The sequence below is a fragment of the Desmodus rotundus genome, chromosome 11 (assembly GCF_022682495.2).
Source record: "Desmodus rotundus isolate HL8 chromosome 11, HLdesRot8A.1, whole genome shotgun sequence".
In the NCBI taxonomy this organism is placed as follows: Eukaryota; Metazoa; Chordata; class Mammalia; order Chiroptera; family Phyllostomidae; genus Desmodus; species Desmodus rotundus.
The window spans coordinates 45060382-45076667 of record NC_071397.1 but is presented as its reverse complement, the minus strand read 5'-3'; the positions used below and the strand labels follow the sequence as shown (position 1 = coordinate 45076667).

The 16286-nt window shown below is 33.6% G+C and overlaps 1 protein-coding gene across 4 annotated transcripts in view; it reads left to right on the top strand.

Annotated features, from left to right (window-relative positions):
- The window catches only part of RNGTT (RNA guanylyltransferase and 5'-phosphatase), a 291658-nt gene that overhangs the window by 14305 nt on the left and 261067 nt on the right, over positions 1–16286 (top strand). For all 4 annotated transcript variants that reach the window (XM_053913627.2, XM_053913626.2, XM_045188557.2 and 1 more), the window contains exons 5-6: positions 13182–13257; positions 14747–14987. In XM_053913627.2, the coding sequence (XP_053769602.1) occupies positions 13182–13257; positions 14747–14987 (317 nt within the window). The remainder of the gene's footprint in view (positions 1–13181; positions 13258–14746; positions 14988–16286) is intronic.

Sequence of the window (16286 nt, the reverse complement as noted above, 5' to 3'; positions counted from 1 at the left end):
AATAGCTGAGTAGTAGTCTGTCATGTAAATGTCCTATAGTTGTTTTATCCACTCATCTACTGATGGACACTTGGGCTGCTTCCGTATCTTGGTGATTGTAAATAACATTGCGATGACCCATAAGGGTGCTTATGTTCTTTCAAATTAGTGTTTTGGGTTTGTTCAGATATATTCCCAGAAGTGGGATTGCTGGGTTAAAAAGGCAGATCCATTTTTAATTTTTTGAGGTATCTACATACTGCCTCCCATAGTGGCTGCACCAGTCTGCCCCACCAACAGTATGAATGCAGATTTCTTTCTCCTCATCCTCTCTGGCACTTGTTTTTTGATTTATTGATGATAGCCATTCTGACAGGTGTGAGATGATGATCTCATTTTGGTTTTAATTTGCATTTCTGTGATGATTAGTGACGATGAGCATCTTTTCATATGTCTATTGGCCATCTGTATGTCCTCCTTGGAGAAGTGTCTGTTGAAGTCCTTTGCCAATTTTTTAATTGGGTTATTTGTTTTTTTGGTGTTGAGTTTTGTAAGTTCTTCATAAATTTTGGATATTAACACCTTATCAGATGTATTGGCAAATATGTTCTCCCATTCAGTAGGTTTTTTTTTATTTTGTTGATGTTTTCCTTTGCTGTGCAAAACTTTTTTAGTTTGATGCAGTCCCATTTATTTTTTTCTTTTCCCTTGCCTGGGGAGATATATCTGATAAAATATTGCTATGAGCAGTGTCTGAGATTTTGCTGCCTATGTTTTCTTTTTATGATTTTTATGTATGATTTTGGGTCTAAAATTTAAGTCTTTAATCCATTTTGAATTTATTCTTGCGTGTGGTATAAGAAGGTGGTCTGGTTTCATTTTTCTGTGTGTATCTGTCCAATTTCCCCAACACCATTTATTGAATAAACTGTCTTTTGCCCATTGTATGTGCTTGCTTCCTCTGTCAAATATTAACTGACTAGAAAGGTGTCGGTTTATTTCTGTGCTCTCTATTCTGTTCCATTGATCTATGTGTCTGTTTTTATGCCAATACCGTGCTGTGTGATTACTGTGATTACTATGGCCTTGTAGTATAGTTTCATATTAGATAGTGTTATTCCTTCAATTTTGTTCTTGTTTCTTAGGATCACTGTTGCTATGTGGAGCCTTTTGTGGTTCCATATAAATTTTTGAAATATTTGTTCCACATGATACAAAGTGAATATCCAGGAATCAATTGAATTTTTAATATGCCAATAACTAACAGAAAGGGAAATTAAGAAAATAATCCCATTCACAATTGCTTCAAAAAGAATTAAATACCTAGGAATAAATCTAACAAAGAATGTAAAAGATCTGTACTCAGAAAACTATAAGACACTGAAGAAAGATACTGAAGAAGATACAAATAAATGGAAGCACACACTGTGTTCATGGATTAGAAGAATTAACATCCTGAAAATGTCCATACCACCCAAAGCAATCTGTAGACTCAACACAATTCCTATCAAGATTCCAATGATGTATTTTACAGAATGAGATAAAAATATTTTTATATATAAAGAGATTTTATAATCCAATAGGCAATAGAGGTGTTCCTCCATAGAAAAATATGGAAAACAATGAAAGTGTAATTTATAAAAGATGAAATACAAATAGCCAAGACACATAAAAGATTTTTGCTCTCCACTTGTTAACAAAAGATACACATTAAAATGTATGTTGTTACCATTCCCCATCAAGTTGGCAAAGATCTAAAAAATTACAGAGAACTGGATAAAATGAGTGCACTGATACATTGCTAATTAGGGTGTTAATTGGTACACCCTCTGTGGAGGGACAATTTGGTGATATTTCTCAAGATCATTAAAAGTGTTTATACACTTTGATTCATCTATACCACATGTAAGAATTTATTTGAAGAAAGTAGTCGGAGATGGATGTAAAGATTTGTGAGAAAGGAATTTCATCATAGCTTTTGTTTGTAATAAAAAAACTGGCAACAGCTTACATATCTGATAAAAACAGGCCATTTTTATTGTACTGTGCAACTACTATTTTACAGAAGAATAATGTGGGGATATATGGTATCATATTATGGTATGTATATTTATTTACACATTCACATGAATATGTGTAACAAGTACATACACACACATACATTTTGGCATACAACTAGAAGATGTACAGCCTAAACTTTATGAGATCTTTATGTGAATGATTAAAAACAACTGTTTTCTCATTTGAGAGAAGCTATTATAGGGGTATTGCTAAATATATGTGAGGAATTCAAAGAAAGCCAGTCAATAAGTTTTATCATCTGGAATCAGATGTCATATAATTTTAGAAACATTCACACTATGGTTTAGAAAAAAGAAGTTGACCCTTATAAATTGTCTAGTTGTATTCTTGGAAGAACTGATAAGCACGATTTCTAAATTGAGTATTTTATAGGTTGTCAGAATTGAATTGTAGAACTCTGCTACAATATATTATATATTATTGTATGTATTTTATATCATGGGTAGTGATCCTGTTAATGTGGATTGAAGTGGAAATACTTCCTTTGGGTCTGCCCATTTTTGGAGCACAGGTTGTATTGGCAATTATTTGTTATAGTAACACTCTGAAGACAGTAACAGGAGCTGGTTGCTGGTAACACTTTTTCAAACAAAAGGTAGTAAAGAATCAAGTTTAAGTGTTCTTAGGATCTGGAAGTATTGGCCTGCTTTTATAATATTTTAATTGTGTTTTAGTGTGAGCGTTGAAATTTTCATCAGCCTTGTACACATACTTGTAGAAACAACAGTAAACATCTGTGATATGGCAAAAATTATACTCATTTTTTCAAAGCTACTCATTTTTTAAAAAATGTCAAAAATCAGCTTTTAAATTAGCTGGTGTAATTATTAATTCATTCAGTTAGCCTGGTTGTGGGGTAATGCGGTAGGCTTAGTGGAAATGTAAAGTTCTTGAAACACAGAAGCCTGAGATGTTTTTGGATCTTTAGGAAGAACTGCAGCTTCATAATCTCTTATCTGAACCCCTTGGGACCAGATGTTTCCATTTTTTACCACATGTTACCTCCCCTAGGTGTAGTACTTCCTAATTTTTTTTTTATTATGAAAGTTTTCAGATGTACAAAGGTAAGAAGAATAGGAAAATAACATACCATGTTGCTTTCATTCACCTTCAGTAATTATCATTTTGTCAATTTTTTTCATCTTTCCTCTCTTCTTCCTCTTAACAGTGTTCTTTTGAGTACTTTAAAGCAAATCACAGATATATTGTTTCACTTAAAATGTTTCAGTATGCACCTTTAAAATAGGGATTTTTGGTTTTTATATAATCACCATATAGTTATACCAAACAGAATAATTAAAAATTCCTTAATGTGATCTAAAGCTCAGTCCATTTTTACGTTTCCTCAATTATCTAAAAAATGTTTTTTTTCAAGTTAGACTTTCAAGCCCAGCTCCAACTGTGTCTTTATATTGCATTTTGTTGTTATGTCTCTTGCTTCTTTAATTCTTTCTCTTTTTTTTTTTTTCTAGTGCCATCAATTTTTTGGAGGAATCAGGTTATTTGTCCTGTAAAATATTCCACATTTTGGATTTATCTGATTGCTTCCTCTTGGTGTCAGTTATCTTGTTCCTTTATCTCCTCTATGTCCCATAAATTGGTAGTTAACTCTAGGGACCTAATTATATTCAGTTTTAGGGTTTTAGACAAGACTACTTCATAGAGTATGTTGTATTACTTACTTTCAAGCCAAATCAGGAAGTACATGTTGTCTGGTTGCCTCACTTTTAGTGGTACTAAGATGAGTAAGTGGTTCAGGTGGTGGCAGCTTGATTCCTCTTGTTGTAAAGTTCTTCCTCTATCTTTTACCTAACGATTTTAGTATCTATTGACGATTGTTGCCATGATCCGATATTTCATTAGGGATGGCAAAATGATTTTTCTGATTCTTCATTTCTTAATGTAGTAGCTGGAATTCTTTAGTAAGGAACTATTCCTTTGTTATCCTGAAGTGCCATTTGTACAGGAGAGGCAAATCAAATGTTTGATTCCTTCTTTTATTTCTCAATTTTCAGAATCGTAAGTTGGCATCTTAGTAGTTTCTAGTGGTGACTGATTAAATTTATTTTTTTGATAATCTGTATGAACTGTGTATTTTTTATCTAGCTGATGTATTTAAATTAGTTGTAGTCAATATTTATTCTTATGTCCAAATTGCTTCATCCTAGGGCAGGGGAGCCCTTCCAGGTTGGTTTCTGTGTCCCTTTGACGTCACCCCACCAGTCTTTGAAAATGGTTTCCATGTTTTCAGGCACAAGATGTTTTCCAGATGGGGACTCAGTTGTTTCTTGAAGGGTCCTGGTTTCTGAGTTCCCTTTAGTGGAAAACAGTATTTAGACATATTAACACTTTTGCAGTTAAACATACGAATATTCCACTACATGGGAAAAACAGACCATAAATAATGTCATATCAGTTCAGGTCATGTTTTGTCCCCATATGATTTACCAAAAATCATATTGTTTTAGAGCTGTTTTGAAATTATAATTACAAATGAGAGATTATGTAGCTATTACCAAAAATCTTATTTTTTTAGAGCTGTTTTGAAATTATAATTACAAATGAGAGATTATGTAGCTATAGTGCATTTGTTTGCACATACAGGAGTACTGTTTAGAAAAAAAGAATTTTGTGGACTGGAGAAATTAAAAAATCTGTTTTGTGTTAAAAGGGAAACATCTGATTTCTTGGTAAATGGTAGACTACGTATAATAGGTACATGTGGTAACTAATGCCTTTAATTACTTTATGTGTTTCTAGTTATAAATACATGTGACAGCTTTGGGAATAGTTTCATGAGTAGCACACACATTTTTAAAAAACACCTTTTGATTAAAAATATTTACTCTAATTTGACACATTATAAGTTCTTAATAATTATTAGTTTCCTTTTAATGTTCTCATTTTTGTTGCTCATTTAGACCATGTCTCAGCATCAGCACTATTGACATTTTTCTGCTGGATAATTACTCATTGTGGTGGACTGTCCTGTGCATTGTAGGATGTTTGACAGAATCCCTGACCTCTACCCCCTACTTGCTAGTTGTGACAATTGAAAATGTCTCTTGACATTGTCACGTGTTCTTGGGTGAGGTGGAGGGTTGGCGGTAAAAGCGTCTGAGTGGAAAACCACTGATTTAGACTGATCTGATAAGTTTTTTGATATAATTTATCTGACTTGAAATAGAAAGAAAATTGTGTATATTGAGATCAGGCTTTATTTAAAGGTGTGTTGCTGCTAGTCCTTCATAAGTCACTTCCTTCTAATTTATACTCATATATCCAGTATGTATATTTCTAGAGTTATAATTCATCTTTTTCTCCTTTACTTGGGGAGATTGTTTTTTCCTGATTTGATTTTAAAAGGACTGTAGTTTTCTTTTACTATGTATATTAGTGTTAGAAATTTTTGAAATGCTCTATAAATTTATTTCGTTATTCTTAGCTTACCTAGAAAATGAAGACAAATTTGAATAAGAAGCTGACTTAAAATAGTTAATAGTGAGCTAATCTTATGTTATAAACTGTGCTTTATTTGCCACTAGATGGACCTATTCTCATAATGAGCTGAGGAAAACTGAAATCTTTTTAACATTGAAGACATATCAGACTAAGTTTGTAGTATACTTAATTAATGGATTTTTTTTACATTAAATGTATAATCTTTCTTTTTTCAGAGTAGAGATTTGTCAATAAGATCAAAACTTTATGTATTTTCATAACAAAAAATACTGAAAGAGGGCCCTGGCTGGGTAGCTCAGTTGATTAGAGCACCCTCTCAATATGCCATAATTGTGGGTTCAATTACCAGTCAGTACATACAAGAATCAACCAGTGAATGCATAAACAAGTAGAACAACAAATCTATTTTTCTGTCTGTCTCTCTCCTTCTCCCTCTCTCCCTTCCTTCTCTCTCTCTAAAATCAATTTAAAAAAAGAATATTAAAAGAGCAATTATATTTTCTTAAATTATGTATTGTCACATGCCTTTATCACTTAATTGGCAATTGTTCTTACATTTCATATTCATAAAAATATTTGATCTTCACAGAATAAAAATTAGATACAAAAACAATAGTGGTTTAGTGGAGAAACATCTAAAGTTAGAATATTTGTTGTGTAAATTGGTCTGAAATATAAGGTAGAAAGGAAATCTACATGTTGGTTTAAAATGCATGTTGAATTAAAAAGTATGTTTACAGCAAATGTTTTTGTGTAACTTTTAAAGTCCATTTTTACACAGCAGTGGAGAATGATAGAATTTATAGAATTTCATTATTATAGCCATTTACTTCCAAGAGGGGTCTTTAACTTTTCAGGGCTGATCTCTTTATTTTTTATTTCTTCCCTTCAGAAACTTCATTTCAGTTATACTATATCCTTGTTCTCTATTCTTGTCAACCTCCGTGACTTAACTAGGTCCTTCTCAGCCTGTAAACATATCTGAGTCTCCTATATAACATATTACCGCCTCTGCAAAAACCAAAACAAACCAAACAAAAACAACCCACCCAAACCATACCTTTCTTTTTGTTTTGTATTTTCCCTTCCCCTTCCCAGCTGACTTGTTTTGAAAGATTGAAACTTGAATTTATTTGTTCTCATTCACTTTTTTGCAAACTGGAGTCTTCCTTCTGTACTCCTAAATCAAATCACGGCTTTCATTTTTAATTCTTATGTGACGTTTAAACAATCAAACAGTAATGTCTTGAAACTTCCTTTAAAAAAAAGATTTTATTTATTTATTTTTAGAGAAAGGGAGAGGGAGGGAGAGAAACATCAATGTGAAAGAGAACCAGCAGTTGGTTGCCTCTTGCACTCACCCTGACCAGGGACCTAACTCGCCACCTAGGCATGTTCCCTGACTGGGAATAGAACTGGCAACTTTTTCCTTCGTGGAAAGATGCCCAACCAACTGATCCACACCAGTCAGGGTTAAACTTCCTTTTTCCTTTTTTTTTTTGACTCCCATAACAGTTCATTTTTAGTCTTTGTTAATGATCACCCCCTGCACCCTCTTATTCTTGAATGATTTGATTTCCTTGTATTTCATTCTTCATTCTTGTATTTTACATGCTCCAATCTCAGTGATCTTATCCACACCATAGACCTCTTCCATAGTTGACTATATATTGATTATTCTTGAATCTACAACTCCAGCCAGACCTCTCTGGGAAGGTCTTTACCCTTACTTGCAAATCCTTTTAAGACCTGTAAGAACCTTAAACTCAGCATATCCAACTGTACTTACTTACTGCTTTGGCTGTAAGATGGTATAACTCCTGTACTTCCTAACCTAGTAAATGGTGCCACTGTCCAATTAATCACCCAAATCAGAAAGCAAAGACTCCTTTTAAATCTTTTCTCTCAATATTTATAGTCATACACCCCTCAGATCGCAGATTCTACCTTAAATGTGTCTTCAGTCTGCCTTTCCTCCTTATCCACATCGCCATGACCTTCGTAACTCAGACTTGTATCTCGCACATAAATTAATGAACTGAAATCCTTACTGGTTTTCTTGCTTCATTGTTGCTTCCCGTATATCTTCTATTGAACTGCCATTGGAGTGGATTGTCTGAAACCTGATAATTTTATTGCCACACATAAAATTCTTTAATATCTCCCCATTGCCTTTATAATTTCTTTAGTATGGTGCACAAGTTTCCTCAGGATTTTAACCCTCTCATTGTCTCCAACTGCATTTGGTATTACTTTCTTATCATATTCTGTGCTTTAGCTATTATGATTCATTTACAGTTTGCTATATGTTCTATTTTGACTCACAACTTTACATTTGCACAAGTTGCTCCTACTGTCTGCAGTTCCTTTGTATCATTGTTTACTGAGCATTGTTCACTGACTTTAGGTTTTTGTTTTAAATATTAGTGATCATTTTATTTATTATGAATGTAGAAATAGGTGATTTGGCTCAGTTGATACTGGTTTTATGATAGTGGTTTTCAATATTTTTTTAAGTAGCAAAAGCTGTTCAGGGACGAGGTTTTGCCCTATCACAGAAGTGGGATGAAAATGATATTTTATTGGCATACTTTTAAAAATGTGTCAAGTTTATAGCATTTTCTATAAAGTCAGTTGCTGAAAACAAAACCATGTTGATGAACATTAACATTTGGAATATGTTTTTAAAGCCAATTGCAGACTTGAACTATCATCTCACTTTAACATCTAATTAAAAAAAAAGCGTATGGAGGCGTAATTTACATGTATAGTAAACTGCATTCATTTGAGGTATACAGTTCGATGAGTTTTTACAGACACCCATATAGCCACAATAGAGATTCAGAGCATTTGCAATCTTTTGTCTTTCTTCAACCCTTGTTTATAAATTAAGCAATCAGTTTCTACTTTCTGTTACTATACATTAGTTTGCATTTTCTAGAATTTTAAGAATGAAACATATTTGATATATAACTATAATTTAAAGTGTACAGTATGTTGCCCTGGCTGGTGTGGCTCAGTGGATTGAGTGCCAGCCTGTGAACCAAAGGGTCTCCGGTTCGATTCCCAGTCAGGGCACATGCTTGGGTTGTGGGACAGGTCCCAAAGTGGCCTGCCACAAGAGGCAGCCACACATTGATGTTTCTCTCCCTCTCTCTCTCCTTTCCCCTCTGTCTGAAAATAAATAAATAAAATCTTTAATGTGTACAATATGTTAATTTTGTTCATTTGCACATTGTAATATGATTGCCATTATAGTGATAATTAGTGCCTCTGTCATGGAATATAATTATTTTTCTTAGTGGTTGTAATAATTAAGTTCTAGTTTCTTAGCAAGTTTGATGATTATAATAAAATGTTGTTTATATTCACTATACTGTGCAGTACATTTCTAGGTCTTAACCGTATTTTGCCAATTTGTACCCTTAAACATTTGTTTCATACCACACTTCTCATCCCTTGGTAACTACCATTTTACTCTCTGTTTTGTATGAATCTTTTTTTTTTTTTTTAGATTTCACATATGTGTGATTATCATACATTACTTGTCTTTTGCTGTCTGATTTGTCTTCTTAGCATATGTAGTCAAGGTCCATCTATATTGTTTCAAATGACAGTATGCCCACATCTTCCTTATCCAGTCTTCTGTTGATGGGCACTTAGGTTGTTTCCATATCTTGACTATTGTAAATAATGCTCCAATAAACATAGGATTTTATATATCTCTTTAATATCCCAATTTTATTTTCTTTGGGTATATACCCAGAAGTGGAATTGTGGGATCATATGGCAGATCTCTTTAATTTTTTGAGGAACCTTCATGTTTTCTGTGGTGGTTAAACCAATTTACATTTTTACCAGCAATGTACAAGGGTTCCCTTTTCTCCACATTCTGTCAGCACTTGTATCTTCTTGATGACGGCCATTCCAACAGGTGTGAAGTGATATCTCATGTGGTTTTGATTTGCATTTCTCTGATGATTAGTGACGTTGGACATGTTTTAATACATGTGTTGGCCATTCGGATGTCTTTGGAAAAATGTCTGTTTAGATACTCTTTTTTAATTTGATTTTTGAAATTATTGAGTTGTGTTAGTTCTTTATATATTTTGGATACTAGCTGTTTATATGATAAATGGTTTGCAAAAAGTTTTCATCCATTTTGTGGGTGGCTTTTTGATTTTAATTGTTTCTCTTGCTAGGCAGAAGCTATTAAGTGTAATGTAGTCCCATTTGTTGATTTTTGCTTTGGTTGTTTGTGCTTTTGGGATGAAATCTAAAAAATCAGTGTTGAGTAGCTTCTTCCCTACATTTTCTTCTTTTTTAAAAAAAATCCTAACCTGAGGACATTTTTTCATTGATTTTTAGAGGGAGAGGGAGAGAGACAGAGAGAGAGAGAAACATTGATGTGAGGGAGAAACATCAATGGGCCGCCTTTTCGTATGCGTCCCAATCGGAGGTTGAACCCACCACATGGGTAGGTGCCCCATCTGGGAATTGAACCTGGGACCCTTTGGTCTATGGGACCAATTGAGCCACACTGGCCAAGACCCTTATTTTTTCCTTTAGGGGTTTTATGGTGTCCATCTATGTTTAAGTCTTTGATCCATTTTGAGTTGATTTTTGTCAGTGCTGTAAGATAGTAGGCAAATTTCATTGTTCTGCATATGTTTATCCAGCACCATTTGTTAAAGAGACTGCCCTTTACTCCTTGATTATTCTTGGCTCCCTCTTTGAATATTTGTTGACTGTATATGTAGGGGTTTAATTCCTGACTCTCTATTTTGTTCCATTGTTCTATATGTTGATTTTTATGCCAGTATCATACTGTTTTTATTACTATAGCTTTGTAGTATAGTTTGAAACCAGGATATGTGATACCTCCCATTTTGTTCTTTTTCTTCAAGATTGCTTAGGTTCAGGGTCTTTTATGGTCCTATACAAATTTTTGCATTTTATAGAATTTTATACAAATGAAATTATATATATGTACTTTTTTCTGGCTTCTTACACACAGCATAATGGTTTTGAAATCATCCTCGTTGCATTTATTAGTAATTTGTTTCATTTTATGGCCAAGCAGTATTCAATGCATGGGTAATATAACATGTTGTTTATCCCTTCATATGATGATTGACCTTTAGGTTGCTTGCAGTTTTTGGCCATTATGAATAAAGTTGCTATGGACATTTGTGTTTGTGTTGCTGTGGACATTTAGTCTTTTTTTTTTTTTTTTTAAATCCCCATGTGAGGATATGTTTTCATTGAATTTTTAGAGAGAGAGAGGGAGTTGGGGTGGGGAGAGAGAGGAATGTTGATGTGAGAGAGAAACATCGATTAGTTGCCTTCTATGTGTGCTCTAACTGGGATCAAACCTGTAGCCTAGGTGTGTGCCCTGACTGGGAATTGAACCTGCAACCTTTTGGTGCACTGGTCGGTGCTCCAACTAACTGAGCCACATGGCCAGGGCTGTGGACATTCGTCTTTATGTAAATCTTTGAAGCATGTATGTTTTTATTTTTCTTGGGTAAATAACTAGGATTACAATGTCTGAGTAATTTGATAATAGGTGTATGTTTAACTTTTTACGGAACTTCTGAACTGCTTTCCAAAGTGATCATGCCATTTACATTTCCGCCAGCAGTGTGGCAGGGTTCCAGTTCTTCTATATCGTCACCTACATTTGGCATGGTCAGTCTTTTCGATTTTAGTTGTTCTAATTTCGTACATAGTGGAATCTCATTGTGGTTTTAGTTGTTTTCCAGATAATTAATGATGTTGATTGTCTTTTTATGTGCTTCTTGACTGTTTGCATATGTTCTTTTGCAAGGTGTCTATTCAAATCTTTTGCCCAGTTTTTAAAAAATTGGGTTTTTGTCTTACTGAGTTGTCAGAGTTCTTTATATATTCTGCATACAAATTCTTTGTTAGATATATTTGTTGCAGCTTTTTTTCTGTGACTGGTGTTTTCATTTTCTTGACACCATCCTTTTTTTCCCTTTTATTGAATTTATTGGGGTGACACTGATTAACAAAATTGTACAGGTTTCAGGTGCACAACACATCATCTGTGCTTTGTATCATGTGTTCATTCCCTCAGGTCAAGTCTCCGTCCATCACCATTTATCTTTCCACCACCTCCCCTGCTGGCAATCTCTGCTTTCCATGGCATCTTTCAAAGAGCAAAAGTTACTATTTTAAAGTAGTCCAGTTTGTTGATAGTTTGGTTTTTTTCATGTTTTATCTAAAAAATCTTTTCCTACACTAAGGTTGCAAAGATTTTCTCCTGTACTTTCTTCTGGAAGTAAATTTTTAAAATTAATTAATTATTTAAAAAAATCTTCACCCGAGGACATGCTTATTGACTGTAGAGAGAAGTGAAGGGAAGGAGAGAGGGAGAGAAACATTGATAGGTTGCTTCCTCATACTCACCTCAACGAGGGACCAAACCTGCAAACTAGGCATGTGCCCTGACCCAGGGTTACAAACTGAAACCTTTTGGTTTACCCAATGACACCCCAACCAACTGAGCCAAGTGGGCTATAATTTTAATTCTTAGTTTATTTCTTGTTTGGTTTTTGTTATACTCTACCAGGATGCTTTATATATACAGAGTAGTTTGTAAAAGGTAACATTATAAAGAAAGACAGCCTGGCTGGGTAGCTCAGTTGGTTTAGAGCATTGTCCCAATACACCAAGGTTGTGGGTTCGATCCCTGGTCAGAACACATATAAGAATCAACCAATGAATGCATAAATAAGTGTAATGACAAATCAGTGTTTCTCTCTCTCTTTCTCTGTCATCCCTGCGCTGTCTTCTCTCCACCCCGCAGCCTCTGTCTCTCTCTAAAAGTAAAAAAATAATAATAAAAGAGAAAGACATAGTCTTAAATGTTTCTATCACTAAACAGAAATAGCAGGAAAGCCTTCATTTTGAGGTCTGCAGGAGAATGAGTTAACTTGGCAGTAATGTATCATGTTGGTAATGTCCATCAAGCTGCTGTTATTTCTTTTTCAAAGTAGTTAAAATGACTTAAAATGCAATCATTTTTAGAAATTTTGAAGCTCATTTGCAGCTTCAGAATATAGAGGCAGGACCACACTGATCTCAAATATATCCTGGAAAAAGGTTTAAGAGAAATAATTTTTTTTTTCCTCAGGAGGTTTTTCTTCTAAAAGCTTTTTTTTTTTTTTGAAAGATTATAAGGCAATGTAAAGATATAGTCAATTGGTTTCTAGAGAAATTCAGAGTGGTCTTATTTTTATTGTACTGTATATCTATCAGTTAGTCAGTTATTTTCAGTGTCCAGTCAGGGGTTTGTGTGTTTGATGGAAATATGTCCTCACTTAAAATGCTTGCAATCTTTTAGTTTTGAGTGAAATCTTCAGATCCTAGAGACAATTTGTAACTAATAAATATATATTAGAATAAATCAGTGTATATTGCATTTAAACTTCTAGCTAGTGCTACAAATTAGATTCTAAACAACTTAAACTGACAAGTCACTAATAGTTGTAAGGGAGGGCTGAATTTTTAAAAATGCAGTTATTTTATAAAATGATTGAGGTGTTTTGGTTCCAGATTGGAATTTTAGAGTAAGATGTGGCTTCTGAAGTGATTTATGAATTTTAAAACAATAATGCTACTTAATTTTCTAGGTGTTCATTGTACCCATGGTTTCAATCGCACTGGTTTCCTCATATGTGCCTTTCTGGTGGAGAAAATGGACTGGAGGTATTTGTTTCTTGTTATGATGGAAGAAGACATATTTAGTAATTGATAAAAGAAATTTGGTTGATTTTATTTTTAGTTTTAGCACTTTATATTGCCAAATTTTTGGTGAAGTCATGATTAATATAATTTGAGTATGTTTTCGGGGTTTTTTTTTTTATGTTTTCGTTTTAGATTTGGTTGATCTTAGAATACCATTCATTACCTGGTGTTTTTGTACTAACTAGCACATTGAGTGCTTACGATTTTATATACTATGTCTTTTCCTTTCCAGATGTTTTCTGCTTATCAGAGACAAGTTATCCCAAAATTTTGTGTTTGTATTCACCTTTGGAAGTTACTGTTGTTTTTCTTTTCATTTTTAACAGTACCTTTTTATAGCTGTTAAGTACTAGGAGAAACTTATAATGCTATATGGAAAAGGTTTTTTTTGGGACAGAGTTACTTTATTTAAACTAATCAGAGTGTTTTTATTGAGTACCTGTTATTAGTGAAATACCTTTTTAGATCCTGAGACATTAAAACTTTAGTTACTAAGGAATTCCTGAGACAAGGGATTATCACTAATTGAATTTTCTCATTATTTTGTTTGCGAAGCCTTTCTACACAGTAGGTTCTTCTCTAATATAACCAGCTGAAGTACACGTCTGATTGTATATTTTATTTCCCTGTTCATGCGTCCTCAGTGGTTTTCTTCTGCATGCACTTCTTGCACCGTGTTTCTGGCCTTTGGTGCTTGACACCAGTGATTTTCAACCATTTTCATCTCATGGCAAATGACTAAAGTTTTGTGGCACACCAAAATATATGTTTTTGCTGATCTGATAAAAAATAGGTATAATTTTGATTTATTCACATCAGATGGCTATTGTTGTATTGGCTGTTCTCATATTGGCTGTTTTCATTTTTTAATTTGACAATCTAAGGGAAAAGAGATCAGCGTCTCAGGCTAAATAGTCAAGTATTACATGTTTTAAAAATTCTTGTGGCACACTAGTGTGCCTCAGCGTGCCGGTTGAAAATCACTGCTCTACACAATCACCCCAGAGTCCTGTGTCAGATTCAGCTAATGGCTATCCTTTCTCTGAGTACCTATGCTCATAATTGCCTGGGTTTGTTGAAAGTTTCCGAAAAACCAGCATGCTTTTTTTACTTTCATTGATTTTGCTATTCACATTTCTTTGATGGTTTCCCTCAGATTCAGACCTCAGCCTTTAAAGCTTTATTTAAATTCTTCACATACTCTACCCAGGTCTCTTGTATACACATTAAAATTTACTTCTAGAGTTTAGGAATTGTCAACGTACCTTATGTTAAAACTGTTTCAGAATGAATTTGTCCCTTAAGAGATTGAATGCCTTAGAGTGGGACTGTGACCTGTCTATTTTATAAATCTCTAATATTTCATATGGTGCTTTAAATATAATAAGTTTTGAAAAATCTGTGTAAATGGAGAATAGTGAGGAAATTGCATGGTGTTTGTTTTCCATAGTATTGAAGCAGCAGTTGCCACTTTTGCTCAAGCCAGACCACCAGGAATTTATAAGGGTGATTATTTGAAAGAACTTTTTCGTCGCTATGGTGATATAGAGGAAGCACCACCCCCACCTCTATTGCCAGATTGGTGTTTTGAGGATGATGATGAAGATGAGGATGAGGATGGCAAAAAGGAATCAGAACCTGGGTCAAGTGCCTCCTTTGGGTCAAAAAGAAGAAAAGAACGGTTGAAACTGGTAATGTTTAAAAATATAGTCTTTTTTCTTAAGCAGGTTTACTGAGGTTTAAGAAAATGGAATGTTGACTCTGTTTTACTGGATTTGTGAGGTTATTTCATTCTTTCTATTTCTGAAGATCCTTGATGTCTATGAGTCTTCGCTTTTTCTACAAGAAAAGTTTCTTACCCAGATTTGTTCTGTTTTTGTTTCTTAGGTAAACCAAAGAACTCTTAGACATTACATTGAGAATTTACTATTTCTTTGTACAGTATTGTGAAACTACACTTAAATATCTAGTGAAAATTTTACCAATGCTTTATAGAATTGTCACAGAGTTAAAATAACTTTACATATAAATTCCGCTTTTTCCCATGGGTGGTATTTTCATGTTTTCTGTCAAGTTGAACTGAGCAGACACTTCTATGGCCAACTCCCATTAACCTAGACTGAAAGGCCCAACTAAAAACATTGGATGTCATCTCTTTTCTTGGGGGAATAAATATATTGAGAAGAAAAGTTCTGGTTGTACTTGTAAATACACAAGTATATGGTATAGGCCAAAGGGGAAAGTTAGGGAAAGTGTGGAGGTAATTAAGTTAATAATTAAGGTGTGTGGGAATCACGGTTTAGCAGTAACCACCACAACTCATTAATAGGCAGTGATTCACAGGCAAAGTAGAAAATGCTGTATTTATCTAACTCACATAATACAGTTATTTTGGGCTTTAAATAAAATCCTTTGTTTGAAAAACATTGTTTTAATACGTATTTATACATTTCAAACTTCAAAACTCTAAGGCCATTGAAAAGTATAAATGGCTTTGAAACACAGAAATAATTTCAAAAATAATTTATTGTTCTTTGAGTCTAACTCATTCTTTCCTGGATTTAGATATTTGAAATTACTGAATCACATACCTAGAAAAATAGGAATCACATTCTAAGGGAAGTCTAAGAGCATAACATAACATATAGATGATTACCCTCTTATATCATTTTTGTAAGGGATATTTTTTATAAGGGATATAGTTTGTAAGGGATTATTTTTTTTATAAGGGATATAGTTTGTAAGGGATTATTTTTTAAGAATAACAATCATAAGCATTTGCTTAGTGTGTTTTTTGAATTATGGTTAGTATTTGAGTGTGTGTTTAAAACAAAGAGTTACTATTTTGCAAAATGGGGTAAAGTTTGCACTTTTTTTTTGTCCGGCAGAAAGGATCTTAAAACTGAAATTTATTTTATAATATCAAGTACCATTAAGTCCCTTTAATTGAAAATGAGCTCAGGCATCAATAAGAAAAAAATAGTCAAGAT